The sequence below is a fragment of the Ursus maritimus genome, unplaced genomic scaffold, assembly GCF_017311325.1.
Source record: "Ursus maritimus isolate PB19 unplaced genomic scaffold, ASM1731132v1 scaffold_10, whole genome shotgun sequence".
NCBI classification, from domain to species: Eukaryota; Metazoa; Chordata; class Mammalia; order Carnivora; family Ursidae; genus Ursus; species Ursus maritimus.
The window spans coordinates 9,538,198-9,556,901 of record NW_024423344.1 but is presented as its reverse complement, the minus strand read 5'-3'; the positions used below and the strand labels follow the sequence as shown (position 1 = coordinate 9,556,901).

Below are 18,704 nucleotides of genomic sequence, written 5' to 3'. Positions count from 1 at the left end.
GCCAAAGTGCATTTACATGGGCAATAGTAAGTCCTCGATGTATTGGACCCTAAATAACTAAAATCATGAATCATTTTGGTCCTGTTTTGCCAAACCACTTTCAGGAGGATAGAAGATGGCATGTTTTGGGGCGCCTAGGTGGCTCAGTCGTTAAGCGTCTGCCTTCGGCTCAGGGTGTGATCCCGGCGTTCTGGGATTGAGCCCCATGTCAGGCTCCTCCGCTGGGAGCCTGCTTCTTCCTCTCCCACTTTCCCTGCTTGTGTTCCCTCTCTTGCTGGCTGTCTCTATCTCTGTCGAATACATAAATAAAATCTTTAAAAAAAAAAAAAAGAAGATGGAATGTTTGAAGGGGGACGTGACCTCAGAGATCATGGACTTCTGCACCTATACTTTAAAAATGACAGGACTGAAGCTCAGTAAAGTGAAATGACCCGTCAGTGTCACAGGGAGTCAGTGGCAAAGCAGTCAGAAGATTCCAGACATAGATTCCTAATAAAAGGTGTTGTTTTCATGACCCCCAAATCACCTTTTGTCTCCAAACCTCACGGCAGAGACTGCTGGCTCTTTCTTTATTTGCATCTTCTCCTTCCATGTAGTAATATAACCCCATGATTTTAGTGTGGCATGTGGCCACCCAGAAGAACGAAGACATTTCTCAGCCTCTCTTGCGTTAGGTAAGACCAAGTGGCTACATTCTGATCCACGGGATGTTGGGTGGAATCATGTTGTGCATCTTTTGGAAGCTGCTGTGAAAAGAAGGAGACTTGAGCATGTCTGATTTCTCTTCCACCCGACTCACTGGGATGCTGCCGTAATGATTAGAGTTCCGGTAGCCATCTTGGACCATGAGGTAGAGGCACTGAACTGATGTTGGCAGAGAAATATAATAGAAGGAGCTTGGGTCTCTAACGCCAAGCCAGTCAAGACTTCCAGATTCTCTAGGTCCCTTTTACCTTAGAGAAAAATTAATTCTATCTTGTTTAAGCCCTAATTGTTATGGATTTTGTGTCACATGCAGACATACCTAATCCTGACTGATAAAACACGCACGCCCGATCTTTTCTTCATTTCACCTCCTCTGCCTGTAGATCTCACCTTTACCACTACTATTAGATCCACTTTATCTTCCTCGTGGTTCAGAACAGCTCCATATCTTCCCCTCCCACCACGTAAGTCTATCACTGCTCACTCAAAAGAGGAAGTTGTCATACAGATTCTTTTTTTTTTTTAAAGATTTTATTTATTTATTCAACAGAGATAGAGAGAGCCAGCGAGAGAGGGAACACAAGCAGGGGGAGTGGGAGAGGAAGAAGCAGGCTCCCAGCAGAGGAGCGTGATGTGGGGCTCGATCCCACAACGCCAGGATCACACCCTGAGCCGAAGGCAGACGCTTAACCGCTGTGCCACCCAGGCGCCCCTGTCATACAGATTCTATTTCAGCCTAATCACCTGTGCCTTATTGTCAACAGCACACAAAGTCTACTGGTGTCAAGAATGAATATCCTCAGGTCCTGCAAGATTCTTATTCACTCAATCAGGATTTAATTGTACTCAATATTCTATATTTGTAGGGCAAAGAGTACAAAGAAACACTGCGGAAAGGTTTTTGACTAGAACCTGAACGAAAAAAGATTCTTATTAGCTCTACATTAACTGGAAAATCTAATTCACTAGAACTCCTCCCCCGCCCCTAATCACTAAGCCTTCCAGCAAAACCAAAATCCTGTGTTTCCAAATTACCCTGATAAAAATATGCACAACGATCCACAGTTTACAGATGAAGACGAGAAAAGTGAAAAATGTACAGCACATTTCTAAAAGTCAAACCACCAGGCAGTGAACATCTTATCTTCCGATGTAAAGACTGGTGGAATAGCGATTTTTGCTCCCTTTCAGTTCAAGACGGGAACAGCTGCCACACGTTGGAAAGAGGGCTGTTTTTTGTTTTTTTGGTTTTGTTTGTTTCTTTGTTTTTTGTGTTTTTGTTTTTAATCAATGGCCTCTAAATATAGAACTACTTTACTGCAACAACAACAAAAAAGAGACACACACTTAATGAGGAGAACATCCATTATCATCTGGGGCTGGAGGTAAAACTGGGGTCCTCAGCATTTCTCCAAGCTGCCTGTGAGCCCTAACGTGAGCTGAGAGCCTCACCAGATACACCAGGACCTGAGAGCAAATGCCCAGCCCTATTTGGGAGCAGTAAGGAAACCAGATAGGTGAGCTCTGTTGGAAATGGACTAAAAATTACTAATATTTGTCTTCAGTTTTACAGACAAAGCATTTCTACATTCATCCTTTTTTTTTTTTAAGATTTTATTTATTTGAGAGAGAACAAGAGAGAGAGCACATGAGCAGTGGGATAGGGAGAAGCAGACTCCTTGCTAAGCAGAGAGCCCAACGTGGGACTCGATCCCAGGACCCCAGGATCATGACCTGAGCCTAAGGCAGACATTCAACTGACTGAGCCACCCAGGCACTCCTCATCCTGTCACTTGATTTAAAAAAAAATCAGCCTCAGAGTTTCTTTCTGGAATGATTACTAGGAGCATAGGGTTGATGAACCTGGAGTGGAAATTCAGCTCTAATGAGTAGTGCTCAATTTTGTGTCAGGATGTCAGTCTCATGGGGACAAAGTTAATATAACAGAGGAACAGTGATAACAGTAATAAGGTCACCGTGCAAGCTCCCTTGCATTTTGGAAACTCTCACTATCCTACATTTTTCTCTTCTCAGATTCATTACATTCTTGTATATTTTCCTCCACCTTTTCTAAATTAGTTGGTCTTGTCATACTTGAGTATCTTCCTTCCCAAGGCTATCTGTCTCTGTTTCAAGGTTCTCATTGCTACAGGCATTCTAGCAAGCCTTTCTGTGTTTCTCCACGCTCTCACTCATCTCTACTGTGAGTCCTCTTTGAACCTTTTCTAATATATCGACATGCTCCTTTGCAATGAAGAGTGTCCAGGGGTCTCTTAACAGGAAAACACTCCAGAGCTGACCGGGTTGGAGGATCTAGCTACAAACGAAAGCGCTATGAAAGGCATATACAAAATGTCTAGTCCTTGTTCTAGGCGTGTCCGCGCCTTGCTTAGCATCACCTTTCCTTCCTACGGATTTGGCTAGACAGTCCTTGTAATGGATGAGAGTGACCCGAAAGGGCAGCACGTGAGAAGTGGATGGAAATATCCTCAACTGCCTACCAAAATGTGAGAGGACAACAGAAAATTACATACGTGTATGGTAAGGAAGTAGGTAAAATGAGGAATGTTTCTAAATTGAGTGGAACACGCAGTCATATTTAAATGTATAAAATATACACACATATATAATTATTTATCTATCTCATCTATGTATGTATGTATCTATCTATCTATAATTTTGCCCCAGCCCCAGCATCGTCTCCTGTATTCAATGCAGATATTCTAACACTCCTGACATACAAATTACAAGCCTGTCTCATCTTTCTGATAAAAGCTCACGGCTGCAGCTCCTGCCTCTTACATTCTAACATCCAACATAAAAGGATGAATCACATACTCAAGACCATTTCAATACTACACAAACTATTTTTATTTTACTTTTAAACGCTAAGAAACTATCACCTAGAGATACACATATTTTCTGTGTGCTTCACTTTTTCCCTGTGAAATATTAGGACATTTTACTAGAGGACCTATGGAGCACCCCATCCTGGGGTTAATATTCCACTTTACTGTCAAAGCTCACTTTTTATAAAATGCCAAGCGACGTATCTCCTTGCCTTCACCATCCACGCAGTTTCAGGAGAATTAGCGAGGTCTACTTTGGATTTCATCTGCTGTTTTCCCCCCAACAAGCCCGGGGCACAGAAATCAGAACCGAGGCAGCTGTCCTGTCAAAACCTTTGGGCAGACAGGTCACAAGCCTAACAAGAAAGTGACCTCATTGGGGAGTACTTCATACCTACGATCGAGCTGCTAGTATCAGGGCAGGATTGACGTGCACATGACCTAGAAGTGATACCGAAGATACAACATATTCTTTTCACATACACACATGGGTTAATCAAGTGAGAGGAGCCAAATGTGTTCGTGTGTGCAAAACATTAGCATTCTCCCCTTCGGGGCAAAGCTTCAATCACAGAATCAGTATTTCCCAGCTTGAATTCTTCCTCCTGCTTTGAACTGTAATGTAGTGATCCAGGAATAACCGTAATAAAGATTAAGGGAGGAATGAAGAAGGGGCAATTTGTTCACAAGCCTGGAAATAAAATATTTTGGCTGTCAGTCCTGTCGCGTTTGAATGCCTGGCCCGTCTTCCTGCCTGAAGATGAGGGCTTCCTTGTTTGTTCTGGAAATTAGCAGATAAACGTGGGTAAAATTAAGCAAGCAAAGGCATGGGCAGAGGTTTTTGAATTGTGAATTCTGCCCCTTGCTCTGACACTGCCGATGTATTGATAGGTTATTTAATCTCTCCCACTATAAGATGAAAAGCGAAGGGCAATTATGTTTCTTGAAAGAGTGCTGAGGGAGAGAATTCACAAAAGAACACTGGCTGTTGGACTGTCAAAGCCAAAGCTTTGGATAAGAACAGAGCATCATCTCATATTATTTATTGAGAGGCTGTGGAACAACGTGCTTTTCTAAGCGCCCAGACGTGCAGCGCTCGGCTGAAGTCTGAAATGTCATCAGCGTCCATAATGAGCACAAGTCACATTCAAGGGCTCTGAGGTTTGGAAAGTCAGCAGTTTCTTGTTTAGAGGCCTAAAGTCAAGGGCGGTCATTTAAATAACAAAAAATATTCAAATAATGTTTTGAATAAACCCTCCTCTTCATTTCTGGGATTTACTAAGTTGTTCTGGATTGTTTCAAAGTCTGCTCATTAATTTAAAAATCAAGTAAATTTGTCATAATAGAAACACTGTTGGCTGATATAAATGAAAACGATATTAGCTCAGAAAAATATTTTTCACATGTCCCTTTCGTTTTAACTGAAAGATAATTGGCATACAGTGTTGTATTAGTTTCAGCTATACAATGTAGTGATTCAGCAATTCTATACATTTCTTAGGGCTCATTATGATAAGTGTGCTCTTAATCCCCTCTATTTCACCCAGCCCCCGACCTACCTCCCCTCTGGTAACCAGCAGTTTGTTCTCTGTAGTTAGGAGTCTGTTTTTATTGTTTGTCTCTTTTTCTTTGATTTGTATTGTTTCTTCAATCCCACACGAGTGAAATCATATGATATTTGTCCTTCTCTGACTGACTTATTTCACTTAGCGTAATACCCTCTAGATTCATCCATGTTATTGCAAATGGCAAGATTTCATTGTTTTCATGGCTGCCTAATATTCCATTGCATGTATATACCACACCTTCTTTATCCATTTATCTATCAATGGACCTTTGGGTTGTTTCTGTATCTTGGCAATTGTAAACATTGTTGCAATAAACATAGGGTGCATGTTATCTTTTTGAATTAGTATTTTCATTTTCTTTGGATAAAGACCTAGTAGTAGAATTACTGGATCATATGGCAATTCTATTTCTAATTTTTCGAGGAAAAAATGTTTTCCATAGTGGTTGCACCAATTTGCATTCCCACCAAGAGTACAAGAGGGTTCCTTTTTCTCCACATCCTTGTCAACACTTGTTATTTCTTGTGTTTTTGATTGTAGCCATTCTGATAGGTGTCAAGTGATATCTTATTGTGTTTTTAATTTGCATTTCCCTGATAATTAGTGATGTTGAACATCTTTTCACATGTCTGTTGGCCATCTGTATATCTTCTTTTGAAAAATGCCTATTCAGGTCCTCTGCCCATTTTTAATTGGATTATTGGTTTCTTTGGTGTTGAACTGTATAAGTTCATTATGTATTTTAGATATTAACTCCTTACCAGATATATTATTTGGAAATATCTTCTCCCATTCAGTAGGTTGCTTTTTTGTTTTGTTGATGGTTTCCTTCACTGTACAAAAGTTTTTTATTTTGGTGCAGTCCCAATAGTTTAATTTTGCTTTTGTTTCCTTTGCCTGAGGGGACATATCTAGAAAAATGTTTCTATGGCTGGTGTCAAATAAATTACTGCCTATGTTTTCTTCTAGGAATTTTCTAGTTTCAGGTCTCACATTTAGATCTTTAATCCACTTGAGTTTATTTATGTGTATGGTGTAAGAAAGTGGCCTGGCTTCATTCTTTTGCATGTAGCTGTCCAGTTCTCCCAGCACCATTTATTAAAGAGACTATCTTTTCCCCATCATATGTTCTTGCTTCTTTTGTCATAGATTAATTGACCATATATCACCATCCCCCTTTTGTATTTTGGTTAAAAGGACACAAAAGCAGTGGTTTTGCTTCCCTCTTTTCTCTCTTTTCATGTACCCCTTCTATTTCTTTCAGTATTCTACATGCATGAATTTGAGAAGGTACATGTAATATTACTTAATTAGGTCCTTTATTGTGGCTTATTCCTAAAATACACTCTAATTTTAACTTGTCTGGTTGAAATAAACAATTTAAAAGATTGAATTAAATGGTCAAATTTAGAAGTCATGTAGATGTTCTTAGTTATCAATATTGGGAGAAAACGCAGTACAATTCAACTTTCATGAAGCACTAAGCTAGTTTCATTTAGAAAGTAGTATCTTAAAAAAAGAGAGAGAGAGAGATAGGCTGATGATGGGTAGTAAGGAGGGCACGTATTGCATGGTGCACTGGGTGTTATGTGTAACTAATGAATCATCGAACTTTACATCAGAAACCAGGGATGTACTGTATGGTGACTAACATAATATAATTTAAAAAATTAAAAAAAAAAAGAAGTACTTTATTTTAAAAAGTCTAATAATTGGTTCCAGAGAAAACTGGAGAATTAAATCTTAAGAACATAAGAAACCGTCTGTGATATTAAGTGTAAGATATATGGCTTGATAGATCCTCTTGTTTTTCCATAAAGTCACACACATTACATTGTTGGAAAAACTGACTTAACTACAGAGGCATACTGAAAGGCAATTGAAATTCATTGACTTTTTATAATCAATCAAGCTGGTTTATTTAAAACTAAATTAAATTTAATGGTTAATAATGGTAGGCTATTGATCTGGTAAGTATTTATGTCAAACTGTCAAACAACTTTTAATATAAGTAAAGTCTAAAAAGATGTTTGCATAAAGCCTATCTGTTTTGGAAGTCTATACGTAAATACATATTAAAAACCACCACTGTAAACAGCTACTATTCTCACTTCCCCAATAAAAACCTAGCTAGTAAGTATGATGTAAACACACACACAAAAATTAAATTGTATACATTTGAACCTTAGACATGTATTGTTGAAAATTAATGGTAGATGGAGAAAACTTCAGGAAGGTGGAAGTGGATAATGGGCTTGGAGCTGACACTTATCAAAAGCAGTAGGAAGACTCATGGTTGTTCCATGTCTAGAACTGCAAGAGCAAGTAAGATCACAATATATTTAGTAAGAAATTACATCTCAAGAAAGTTTGTTGAAGGGCTCATTGGCTATAAGATTACTATATGGAGTTCTAATTCCAGCTTTCTGTCAGTCTTCCATGTCAGCCTGGTTTTCCTCTTCAATTCTATGGATCAATAACATTTCAAAGCCCCTCTAACATATGTTTCTAATCCAGAAGTATCGTTATTTACACATAAAATCTTAGTTCTAGAGAAACAGATATTGCACAAAACTTAAAACTCTGCATCCTCATTCTAAGCAGGATGAGTGGCCAGGCCATTCTTTTGATAGTCAAAGCAGGATTCTGTTTTCCCTAGTAGCTATATCTTGACATAAGTGTTTTGGTAAAAGACATGCTTTCTCACTGCATCAACTTTGTGGAAATTCAATTTCTCATGGTGTTTAACTTTTCCCTGCTGTCCTTAGTAGAAAAAAAAAAATGCATCAGAGCAGTAGGAACAGCTTCTCAAATATTTTGCTTTCACCCTGAACGCAACGTTGTTAATGTTGCATGGATAGCAGAAATGTAATGGCAGTCAAATAAATATAGAAATGAAGATTCTGCAGTGAGAAGATGAGAGAGAACTAATGCACAGCACAGTGATCATAGTCAACAATAGTGTATTATGTACTTTAAATTGGTAAGAGACTAGATCTTGAATGTTCTCACCACAAAAAAAAAAAAAGATAATTCTATGATATGCTAGAGGTGTTAGGTGTATTGAATTAACACATTGTACACCTTAAACATACATGTTACCTGTCAGTTATATCTCAAAAACTGTTTCTGCTATAAGGTCTACTCATCAAAATACAAACCCTTTATCTGAAACACAGCAAGAGTTCTAAAAGAAATTTCTTTATATCAATAAATTAACCACTAAAAAAGGATTGGTCTCATGCTGATTGTCTTCACCTCCTACCAAAATTTTTATTAAAGCATCATGATAGACAAATGAGAATATCATGATAAGCAAAACCAGGCTAAGTCCCAACTCTTAAGCGACTCTTGGACTATATACAAGGTAGAGAGAGATTACTAAGCAATCTCAAATGTTCTAAAAGTGCAGCTCTGATATAAGCTATGAAGGAAAGAATGCAAAGGGGATATTGTGTGTGTGGCTGGGGTTGGGGGCATGAGAGTTAAGCTAGTGAAGAAGGTCAGGACAGGCTTTTCTGAAGATGAGATGCTTTATCTGAGATCTGTTAACTTGTGTGAAAAATGAAAAGAAACATAAGCTTGGGGTGGGAGCAGAATATGCAAAGGCCCTGGGTCAGCAGGGGGCATGCAAGTGCCTAAAGAATGGTCAGGACTGCACTGGTGGAGAGAGTGAGGGCAGCCTGGTGAGAAATGGCACTAGAGAGCAGAGAGGAAGCAGAGCCCATGGTACCTGAGAATTCCTGCTACTCAGAGTAGTTTTTATTCTAAGAGCCATGGCAAGCCATTTAGGTTCAAGCTCTTTAATATTTTCCTGATTACAGAGAAATATTCATCCCTGTTCTTATAGATAAACCTTTAAGAAATTTTTCAATACTTTGTAATGATACATTTCTACCTTAAATGAAGCTATTTTTCCATAATTTCAAGGCTTACATAAAAAAAATCTATAGAATTATTTTAATCTTTTCATTTATCTTTACTAGCAGAGCACCCTAATTTTAAATTATTTTTATGTAAGGTGGACAAAAATTATTTCCTATTTGAAATTAATTCATAAGACTAATACATAATTATTTGTGGTGTCAGGATTTCCTCAGAATTTTTTTTCATGAAAGTACTCTTTATTTTAAATATTTTGTAAAAGAATCTTATCGTTAGTCATTTTCTCCTTGTGATTAGGTCACAAAAATGCTGTGAATTAAATTCTCATGCATGTTATCCCTAAATGAAGGATGGGAATTCTTCAAACCATATTACATGATAGACTGACACTAGAAAGGCTTTTCTTCAAAAACGCTGTCAATAACTAATTTTAAAGCCAACATCCTTGAGTTGGTAGTTTACGATCATTGAAATCATTAAGATTTATGTAAAGCACCTGTCGTCCCACCACAGTTCACATTAGCCAAAATCGCTGTCTAAAATGGAAGCTCAGTGCACGGTGCTGCTAAATTTAGGACAGAAATAATGATGCAAACAATATGAGCAAAAAAAAACCCACCAGGTAAAACAGTGCTAAATTGAGCCTGGAAGGCAAAGGAAAGAAGGGACCCTCGGCGGCTCAGGGTCCCTTCTGGTTGGGAATCCCAGGGCAGTGCATCTTGTGTGCTGTTAAATCCTGCTATCCCATTTCATCCTTCAGACATCTTGCCTAACCTCCCATTAGCAGATTTGGGTAGGTTTTGTGGTGTCAGGAAGGAGAAATGCTGCATAACAATTCTTTTTTCTTCCCCTATTCTCTTGGGGGTGGGGGACCTGCACTACAGACTTGCTCTGCCTTCTCAGAGTTGCTTCCAGGGCAGTTAAGAAAGGGCAAGAACTGGAGTAATCAGTAACGCTCAATGAAAGGGTGCTTGAGCTCTGGGCAAAAAGTTGTCCTCATCCATGTAAGGATTCAGGACTCATGATTCCTGGTGTGGAGGGAAAGATCACAGAGATTATTCTCAAACCCTTTCCCTCATATGTATGACTGCCTTCATTGTGAAGTCCAAAAAAGTCACACATGTGGATTGCAATACTGGTTATAATAAGCTAGAGAGAACGCGCTGCACATCCCTACATGGCCCTGCTCAGAAACACCCTGCACCACCTTGGAGTCATCCAGGATGGACCGGCCCTTTTAGAAGTGCTGAAATGAAGTCAAACCCTGGGGGTCCTCTTAACTTAACTGCCCGACCACCACGTGACCATTCAAAGATGCACCAGAGCCAAACCCAGAATGGGAAATGAACACACAAATGCACACATGCAAGAGTATACATGTATACCGGTGTGCTGGCCCATATAGAGTATGGGACAAAAGGAAAACTGTGTGCTCCTTTAGATGCTTACTAAAATATCCTCCCATGTTTTGAACCAAGTAGAAAAAGTTAATAAAAACTCAACAACAAAAAATAACTGCCTATAATACCTACACACACATTACCATGCACATATCCACATGCTAACCCCCCCCCCCCAAACACACATAGGCTAGACTGGACAAGATCTCACTTTCAAGGGAGTGGGAGAGACAAGACACAAAGCACTTTTTTCATGACCTTCAGAATCCATTTGGCTCTCTCTGCTCCTTCATAGCCCCCAGCAGACAAAAATCAAAACTTCCAGTTGCATTAAGGACCAACAGCCAGCCTCAGGCACACTGAGTTTTATTTAGATCTTCGTGGGTTTGATGAGCTCAGTAACTCAACGGTCCACCAGAAAGCAGGACATGAGGAAGCTCTCACCTAAAACTCTTCGCTGACCATATCTGTACACTGTGAATTAGACTCACGCTGTCCCTTACCACCATGAGTCTTATCAAGTAACGGTGAAATTTTCACTTAAAAAGAGCCAGAATAATATGATTTAGAAAACACAGTATTTATTTTCAACGGACAAATGTGGTCTCTGTTTTAACTTGATCACAGTAGTTTGTATTTGCCTATTTGTTCAATAAACATTGTCAAAGGAATTGACTGTCCACACAAACACCACTGAAGGGTGTCAATAAGCCCCTTAAATTCATTATATGATACATGAGGGTACTGTTTAATATAATGTGATTCTACAATTGGCTAGGAACATACAAACCCCCTGAATGTGGGATACATTCAGGCCCAAGCAGAAAAAATTCCTGCCTCTAATGAAATTAAATTCTGTTCCATGCAATAACAAAATAAATCATTTATATAGTTATGTGGTATGTGTACTGGTGGCATAGTGTCCTCCCAAAATTTATGACCATTGGGAACCTGTGAACGTGACCTTATTTGGGTATAGGGTCTTGGCAGTTGTAATCAAGTTAAGCTGAGGTCACACTGGCTTAGTGTGGACCCTAAATCCAATAAGATTGATGTACACATAAGAAGAGGGAAATTTGTACCCAGAGAGATGCACAGAGGGAAGACAAATGATGCTGTTGGGTCAAAAGAGGTGGGGACTGTGTTAACATCATGTGGCTCACTGGTGGTTTCAGTATCTTTTGGTAAAATTCTTATTAAACCTGGTTTGAAAGAAAATGGAAGAATTTGGTACAATGGGTACAGACAACACTATCATAAAGTTTTGCTGAAAATACTGGAAGATTTCCAATTGGTCAAGTTCTTCAATGACCATATTAGTAATTAATCTATTTCTTATAAATACCAAGCTATAACAGATATATGTTATATATAATAGATGCTTTATAGTTCTATAAATATATGCTACATAACTTATACAAACATAAAAATTTTGAGATTGTAGACTCACATGATGTCATAAGAAAGAATACAGAGAGATCCTGTATACCATATACACGGTTTCTTCCTGTGGTAATGTCTTGGAAAACTATAGTACAATATCACAACCAGAATATCACCACTGATACAATGCACCAATGCTCAAATTTCTCTAGTTTTACCTATACTCTCATTCATGCCTCTGTGTGTGTGTGTTTGTACAATTTTACTACCACCACAGTCAAGATACAGAAAGGTTCCATTACTACAAGGACCTCTCTGTTGGCCATGTGTGGTTATAACCATACCTACCTTCTTCCCACCACCCCATCTCCCATCTGTAACTCTTTGACCCGCTAACTATTCTCCATTTCTATAATTTCATCATTTCAATAAGGTTATATAAGTGGAGTCATACAGTATGTAACCTTCTGGTATTGGCCTTGTCACTCAACATAGTCTCTGAAGATTCACCCAGGTTGATGTGTATATCAACAGTATGTCCCTTTTTGACCGCTGAGTAGTGTTCCATGGTATGGGCACACCACAACTGTTTAATCACGTACCTGCTGAAGGACTTCTGGATTGTTTCCAGTTGGGGGCTATTACAAATAAAGCTGCCATGAATGTTTGTATGCAGGGTTTTTTTGTGTGAACACAAATCTTCACTATTGGATAAAAGCCCAAGGGTACAACTGCTGGGCTGTAGGGTAACTGAATGCTTAGTCTCACAGGAAACCACCAAACTATTCTCCAGACTGGATCTACTTTACTTTCCCTCCAGCAGTGTATGAGTTACCTAGATTTTCTGCATTCAGTAGCATGTGGTGTTGTAATCTTTTACTTCGGTTATCCTGATAGGTGTGTAAAGTGACATCATATTGTTGCTTTAATTTGCATTTCCCTATCAGCTAATGAATTGGAACGTTTTTTCACATGTTCATATACCATCTGTGTATCTTCTTCGGTAAGATGGCTATTCATGTTCTTTGCCTGTGTTTTAAGTGTTTGGGTTTTTTTCCTGTTGAGTTTTAAGAGCTCTTTATGTATACCAGTCTCTTGTTGGATGTGTGGTTTGCAAATATCTCTTACCAGTCTGTAGCATGTCTTTTTATCCTCTTAACAGAGGCTTTTGCAAAGTAAAAACTTTGCATTTCGATGAGGTCCAATTTATCAATTTTTCCCTTTATGGATCATGCTTTTGAAGTCCAATCTAAGAGCTCTTTGCTTAGTCCTAGGTGCTAAAGATTTTTCCCTACTTTTTTCTTAAAAGTTTAACAGTTTTATGTTTGAAGTCGGGAGTGTGTAAGTGCACATGCATGTACATGTATGTATACACACATACACACATATGTATATATGCATCATTAAAATGACTCCAAAGCTTATTATAAAACTACCCGTTATTTTTTGGTATATGTCCTTCTACTCTTGTATTTGTGTTATAAAGTTTACACTTACATGTATTTTTAAGAAGTTTATACACACACACATATTCCTAAACATATGTATATGTAAACTTTAAAAACACAAAATCAAGATTATATCACCTGACTTTTTAAAGGATTTTAATTAATTAATTTAGAGAGCGCAAGCGGGGGGAGGAGCAGAGGGAGAGAGAAAATCTCAAGCAGACTCCACACTGAGCGTGGAGCCCGACACAGGGCTTGATTTCATGACCCTGAGATCAAGACCTGAGCCAAAATCAAGAGTCGGCCGCTTAACCAAGCCACCCAGGCACCCCTCACCTCACTTTTTCAATAACAATCATGAACGTTCTCTGTAACAACATTTTCAAAACTCCACAGTGTCCCACCATACAACTGTTCCAATCTGTTTAATGTATCTTCCATGGTCGTTCACTGAGGCTGTTCCCAAAGTGCTGCTCTACCAGCCTGAGCTTCCACATTTCTGGGCTCTGCTGATTTCTGCCAGGGTCCTCTGGTGGTGTGCCTACTCTGGAGGAGGGAGCTTGTCAGATGGGCCAAGTGTGCTGAGGAATAGAGCCTCGTCTCTATCCTTCCTTCTCATTACTGACATCCTTGGACAATGGGTTCCCTGAGCATCTTGAAATTTAAAGAATTCAGAACTCCTTTGGTAAAGAACCAGGGGGAAAATGAGGAAGGCTGGGGGCAAGGGCACCAGGGCAGATTTGGAAGCTAGCCAGCTGGAAGGAGTTGTTTTTCTTTTTTCCCACACATTGTCCCTTCTTGGGAGGGGGGCACAACATGCGGGTGAACCAGTAGACCGAGGCAGAAGAGACAGAAACATGTGTCCTCCTTATTTCTTGCACACTCTGAGTGTGACAGAAGCCAAGGAGGTGTTTCTTTCTTCTGTGCCTTCCTTGCTTGACAGAAAACAGCTCTCCTGAATTGCTAGGCTTTTCTCTCCCAGTCCAGCCCTCTCTGTGCTCCTGGTGCCCCAGGGTCTGAGAAGACAGCAGTGATTCCCAGCTTTCCAGACTAACCTGGGCTGACCCCTGACTCTGCCATTTCCTACTTTTTAACTGGCAAAAATGAAGTGATAACTCACCTCATGGAATCATCCTGAGGATTAAATAAGAAAATAGGTGAAAAGAACCCAGCGCCCAGCATTTAGCAGGTCCTCTAGAATTGGTAATGTTTTGATCAATCCTGTAGGGGATTCCTCCCAGGGATCAAAGTGTTCAATCTCCTAGGAGCAGAGACATGTGGGGGAGACCAGGAGGGCCAGCACCCCTGGAGTGAAGCAATTTTCCGCCTGTGTGACTGTATTTGCTCTAGTTACTAAGACTGTGATGTTTAAATCCACCATGAGGAGGCGCTCATGCCATGAGTCAGTGTTGAGGTTTAAAAAAGTCAGACTTTTTTTTTTATTTTAATGTTTTTTTATTATATTATGTTAGTCACCATACAGTACATCCCTGGTTTCTGATGTAAAGTTCGATGATTCATTAGTTGCGTATAACACCCAGTGCACCATGCAATACGTGCCCTCCTTACTACCCATCACCAATCTATCCCATTCCCCCACCCCCCTCCCCTCTGAAGCGCTCAGTTTGTTTCTCAGAGTCCATAGTCTGACATTTAACCCGGCTTTCAAGTTTCCTTAGAACATCTTCCTCTATTTTTATTTTATCTCTCAGAACCCTTTTAACAAAACAAAAAATACCATTTTCTAAACTACGTAAAATCTGCATATTTGTGGGTCCATTTTTCACTTAAAGATATTAAAAAGTCAAAAACACCAAGTGTGGGTGAGTATGTGGAGAAACCGGAACTTGTATACACTGATGGAGGGAGTAGGGTGAATTGTCAGAGCTACTTAGAGAGCATTTTGCTAAATTAAGGAAGAGTAGAGATGTGGAGATGTGCACATGACCGAACAATTCCACTTCTAGACCACAGAAACAGTCACACGCCCAAGGAGACGTGTGCAGGTATGCTCATCACAGCACAGTTTATCAAAGCCCCACACTGGGAATAAACAGTGCCCACGAGCATGAGGTGACATAGACACAATGGAGTTTGTCAAGTGTCATGGAAGTAATCAAAGTGAATGAATCAGAGCTGTGAGCAGGAAGAACACAAACAAACCTCACAAATGATGAGCAAGGAACAGAATACAGAATACTTTGGTATCTTTTTCTAGTATTTAAAGACACGATGCTATGTGCTACGTGCTGATACATGCTATTTCCAAGATGTGCCCAGAAAGTACATGCAGCAGTGTCTCCAGGGTGCCTTTGGGAGGGGCTGAGGGGAGTGTGACTGGGAGAATACAAGGGGCTTCTCTCCTCTGTCTGCACTGCTTTATTTATTTCAAAGGAGATCTGAAATAAAGTTGACAAAAGTCGTGTTGAGTAGATAGATGTTTGCTGTGCTATTCTCTAGTTTTATTTTTTTTATTATTATTATGTTAGTCACCATACAGTACATCCCTAGTTTTTGATGTAAAGTTCCATGATTCATTACTTGTGTATAACACCCAGTGCACCATGCAATACGTGTCCTCCTTACTACCCATCACTAGCCTATCCAATTCCCCCACCCCCTCCCCTCCGAAGCTTTCAGTTTGTTTCCCAGAGTCCATAGTCTCTCATGTTTCATTCCCCCTTCTGTTTACCCCCCCTTTCTTCTTCCCTTTCTTCTCCTACCGATCTTCCTACTTCTTATGTTCCATAAATGAGTGAAATCATATGATAATTGTCTTTCTCTGCTTGACTTATTTAGCTTAGCATTATCTCCTCCAGTCCCATCCATGTTGCAGCAAATGTTGAGAAATCGTTCTTTTTGATGGCTGAGTAATATTCCATTGTATATATGGACCACATTTCTTAATCCAGTCATCTGTTGAAGGGCATCTCGGCTCCTTCCACGATTTAGCTATTGTGGACAATGCTGCTATGAACATTGGGGTGCATATGGCCCTTCTCTTCACTACGTCTGTATCTTTGGGGTAAATACCCAGTAGTGCAATTGCTGGATCATAGAGTAGCTCAATTTTTAACTTTTTAAGGGACCTCCACACTGTTTTCCAAAGTGGCTATACCAACTTGCATTCCCACCAACAATGTAGGAGGGATCCCCTTTCTCCGCATCCTCTCCAACATTTGTTGTTTCCTGCCTTGTCCATTTTTGCCATTCTAACTGGCATAAGGTGGTATCTCAATGTGGTTTTGATTTGAATTTCCCTGATGGCTAATGATTTTCAACATTTTTTCATGTGTCTGTTAGCCATTTGTATGTCATCATTGGAAAAGTGTCTGTTCCTATCTTCTGCCCATTTTTTGATTTGTTTATTTGTTTCTTGTGTATTGAGTTTGAGAAGTTCTTTGTAGATCTTGGATACCAGTCTTTTATCTGTAGTGCCATTTGCAAATATCTTCTCCCATTCCGTGGGCTGCCTCTTAGTTTTTTTGACTGTTTCCTTGGCTGTTTTCTATGTTTAGAAAACTTTAGAAGAATTTTTTAAAGTGCTCAGTACAGATATTTTGCAATACAAATACTCTGCACTTAGTAATAATTCATCCCATTCCAAAGTGCTATGGAGCTTATGAGACTCTCCACCTGGACCCTCAGAGTAGCCCTAAGTAACCAGGGGAAATGCTTCCCTTTGAAGCTCAGAGCAGCTAGTGACCCGCTCTCGATCACACATCCAGCAAGAGGTAAAGCCAGGATTCAGACCCGGGTTCCAAACCTGCACCTCTTCTCCCTCTTCACCCAACACCCTTTTAGACCTCTTCATTTGTAATGAGCACTTTGGTGCTTGTATTGCATAACTTGAGAGCCTTCTATCAATGGCAGGTAGGATTTCCATTTAATATATTCAAGTGATATATTCAGGATCATAGAGTAAAGCCGTGTTGGAACCTATAACTGCCACCCATTGATTCATTTGTGATTTATTCTTTTTAACCACTGTCAACCTTTCAGTTTTTAGAACTAAAATCCAAGTTTATAACCATTTATAACCCAATTCTTAAAAACAAACATAATTTGGTTACATGATTATTTACAATCCTAAAAACTAGTAAAACAGTAGGACAAGGGCTAGGTAACTGTGGTTAACTCCATCACTAATATTCAGTCGTGGAAGCTGTAGCAATGGGTAAGAACGGTATTTAGCCAGTGTGCCTGCTCACTATTTCTGGCTAGTGTCCATTCTGATTAGTTCCTGCCCATGCCTCCTGGGTCAGTATCCGCGCTCTACCAGTTGTTAAATATCTTTAATATCACCCTACTTATGATGCAACACTAAGTGGGAAAAAAGAGAAGTCAAATTTTATTACACTATGATTACAGTCACAGGAGCTATGTATACATATAAAAATATATGTACATACACAAGTATGTCATGTGTTGGGAGAACTGGACAGATACACGAAAAGAATGAAACTGGACCACTTTCTTACACCATAGACAAAAATAAACTCAAGATGGATTAAAGGCCTAAACGTGAGCCCTGAAACCACAAACCTCATAAAAGAAAATATAGGCAGTAATCTCTTAAAACGTATTTATACATATGTCTCGTCAGGCAAGGGAAACAAAAGTGAAAATAACGATTGGGACTACACTAAAACAAAGGAAAGCTTTCGCACAGCAAAGGTAAAGGCAGACCTACTGAAATGTGAGAAGGTATTTGCAAGTGACATATCTGATCAGGACTTAATACCCAAGTTATATAAAAAAAAAAACTATACAACTCAACACCAAAAAAAGCACCCACAAAAAAAAAAAACAAAAAAATAAGTTATCTGATTAACAAATAGGCAGAAAACTTAAATAGATAATTCTCCAAAGAAGATATGCAAAAGGCTAACAGATACAAGAGAAAACAGTCAACATCACTGATCATCAAGGAAATGCAAATCAACAGCACACTGAGATATCACCTTACACCTGTCAGAATGGCTAGTATCAAAAAGACAAGAAATAACAAGTGTTGGCAAGGACGTGGAGGAATGGGAACACTTGTGCACTACTGGTGGGAACAGCCATTGTGGAAAACGGTACGGAGTTTCCTCAAAAAATTAAACAGAAATATCATATGATCCAGTAATTCCACTACTGGGTATTTACTCCCTCAAAACCCAAAACACTAATTCAAAACGGTATATGCACCCCTATGCTTACTGCAGCATTATTTACAATGGCCAAGATACAGAAGCAACCGAAGTGTCCATCAATAGATGAGGAGATAGAGAAGATGTGATATTTATATTTATTTATGTTTATAAATAAACATATATGTATAAATAAATATATGCATATGTGTGTATATATATGAAATATTACTCAGCTATAAAAAGAATGAGATGTTGCCATTTGCAATTACATGGATGGATCTAGATGATATTATGTTAATTGAAGTTAAGTCAAACAGAAAAAGACAAA

At 39.2% G+C, this 18,704-nt stretch overlaps 1 protein-coding gene across 1 annotated transcript in view; it reads right to left on the bottom strand.

Annotated features, from left to right (window-relative positions):
- Positions 1 to 688: 688 nt before the first annotated feature.
- Positions 689 to 18,704, bottom strand: part of LOC103664411 (microtubule-associated tumor suppressor candidate 2-like) — a 125,221-nt gene continuing 107,205 nt past the window's right edge. Inside the window, exon 4 of the mRNA XM_040620914.1 lies at positions 689 to 864. Within this exon, the coding sequence (XP_040476848.1) occupies positions 689 to 864 (176 nt within the window). The remainder of the gene's footprint in view (positions 865 to 18,704) is intronic.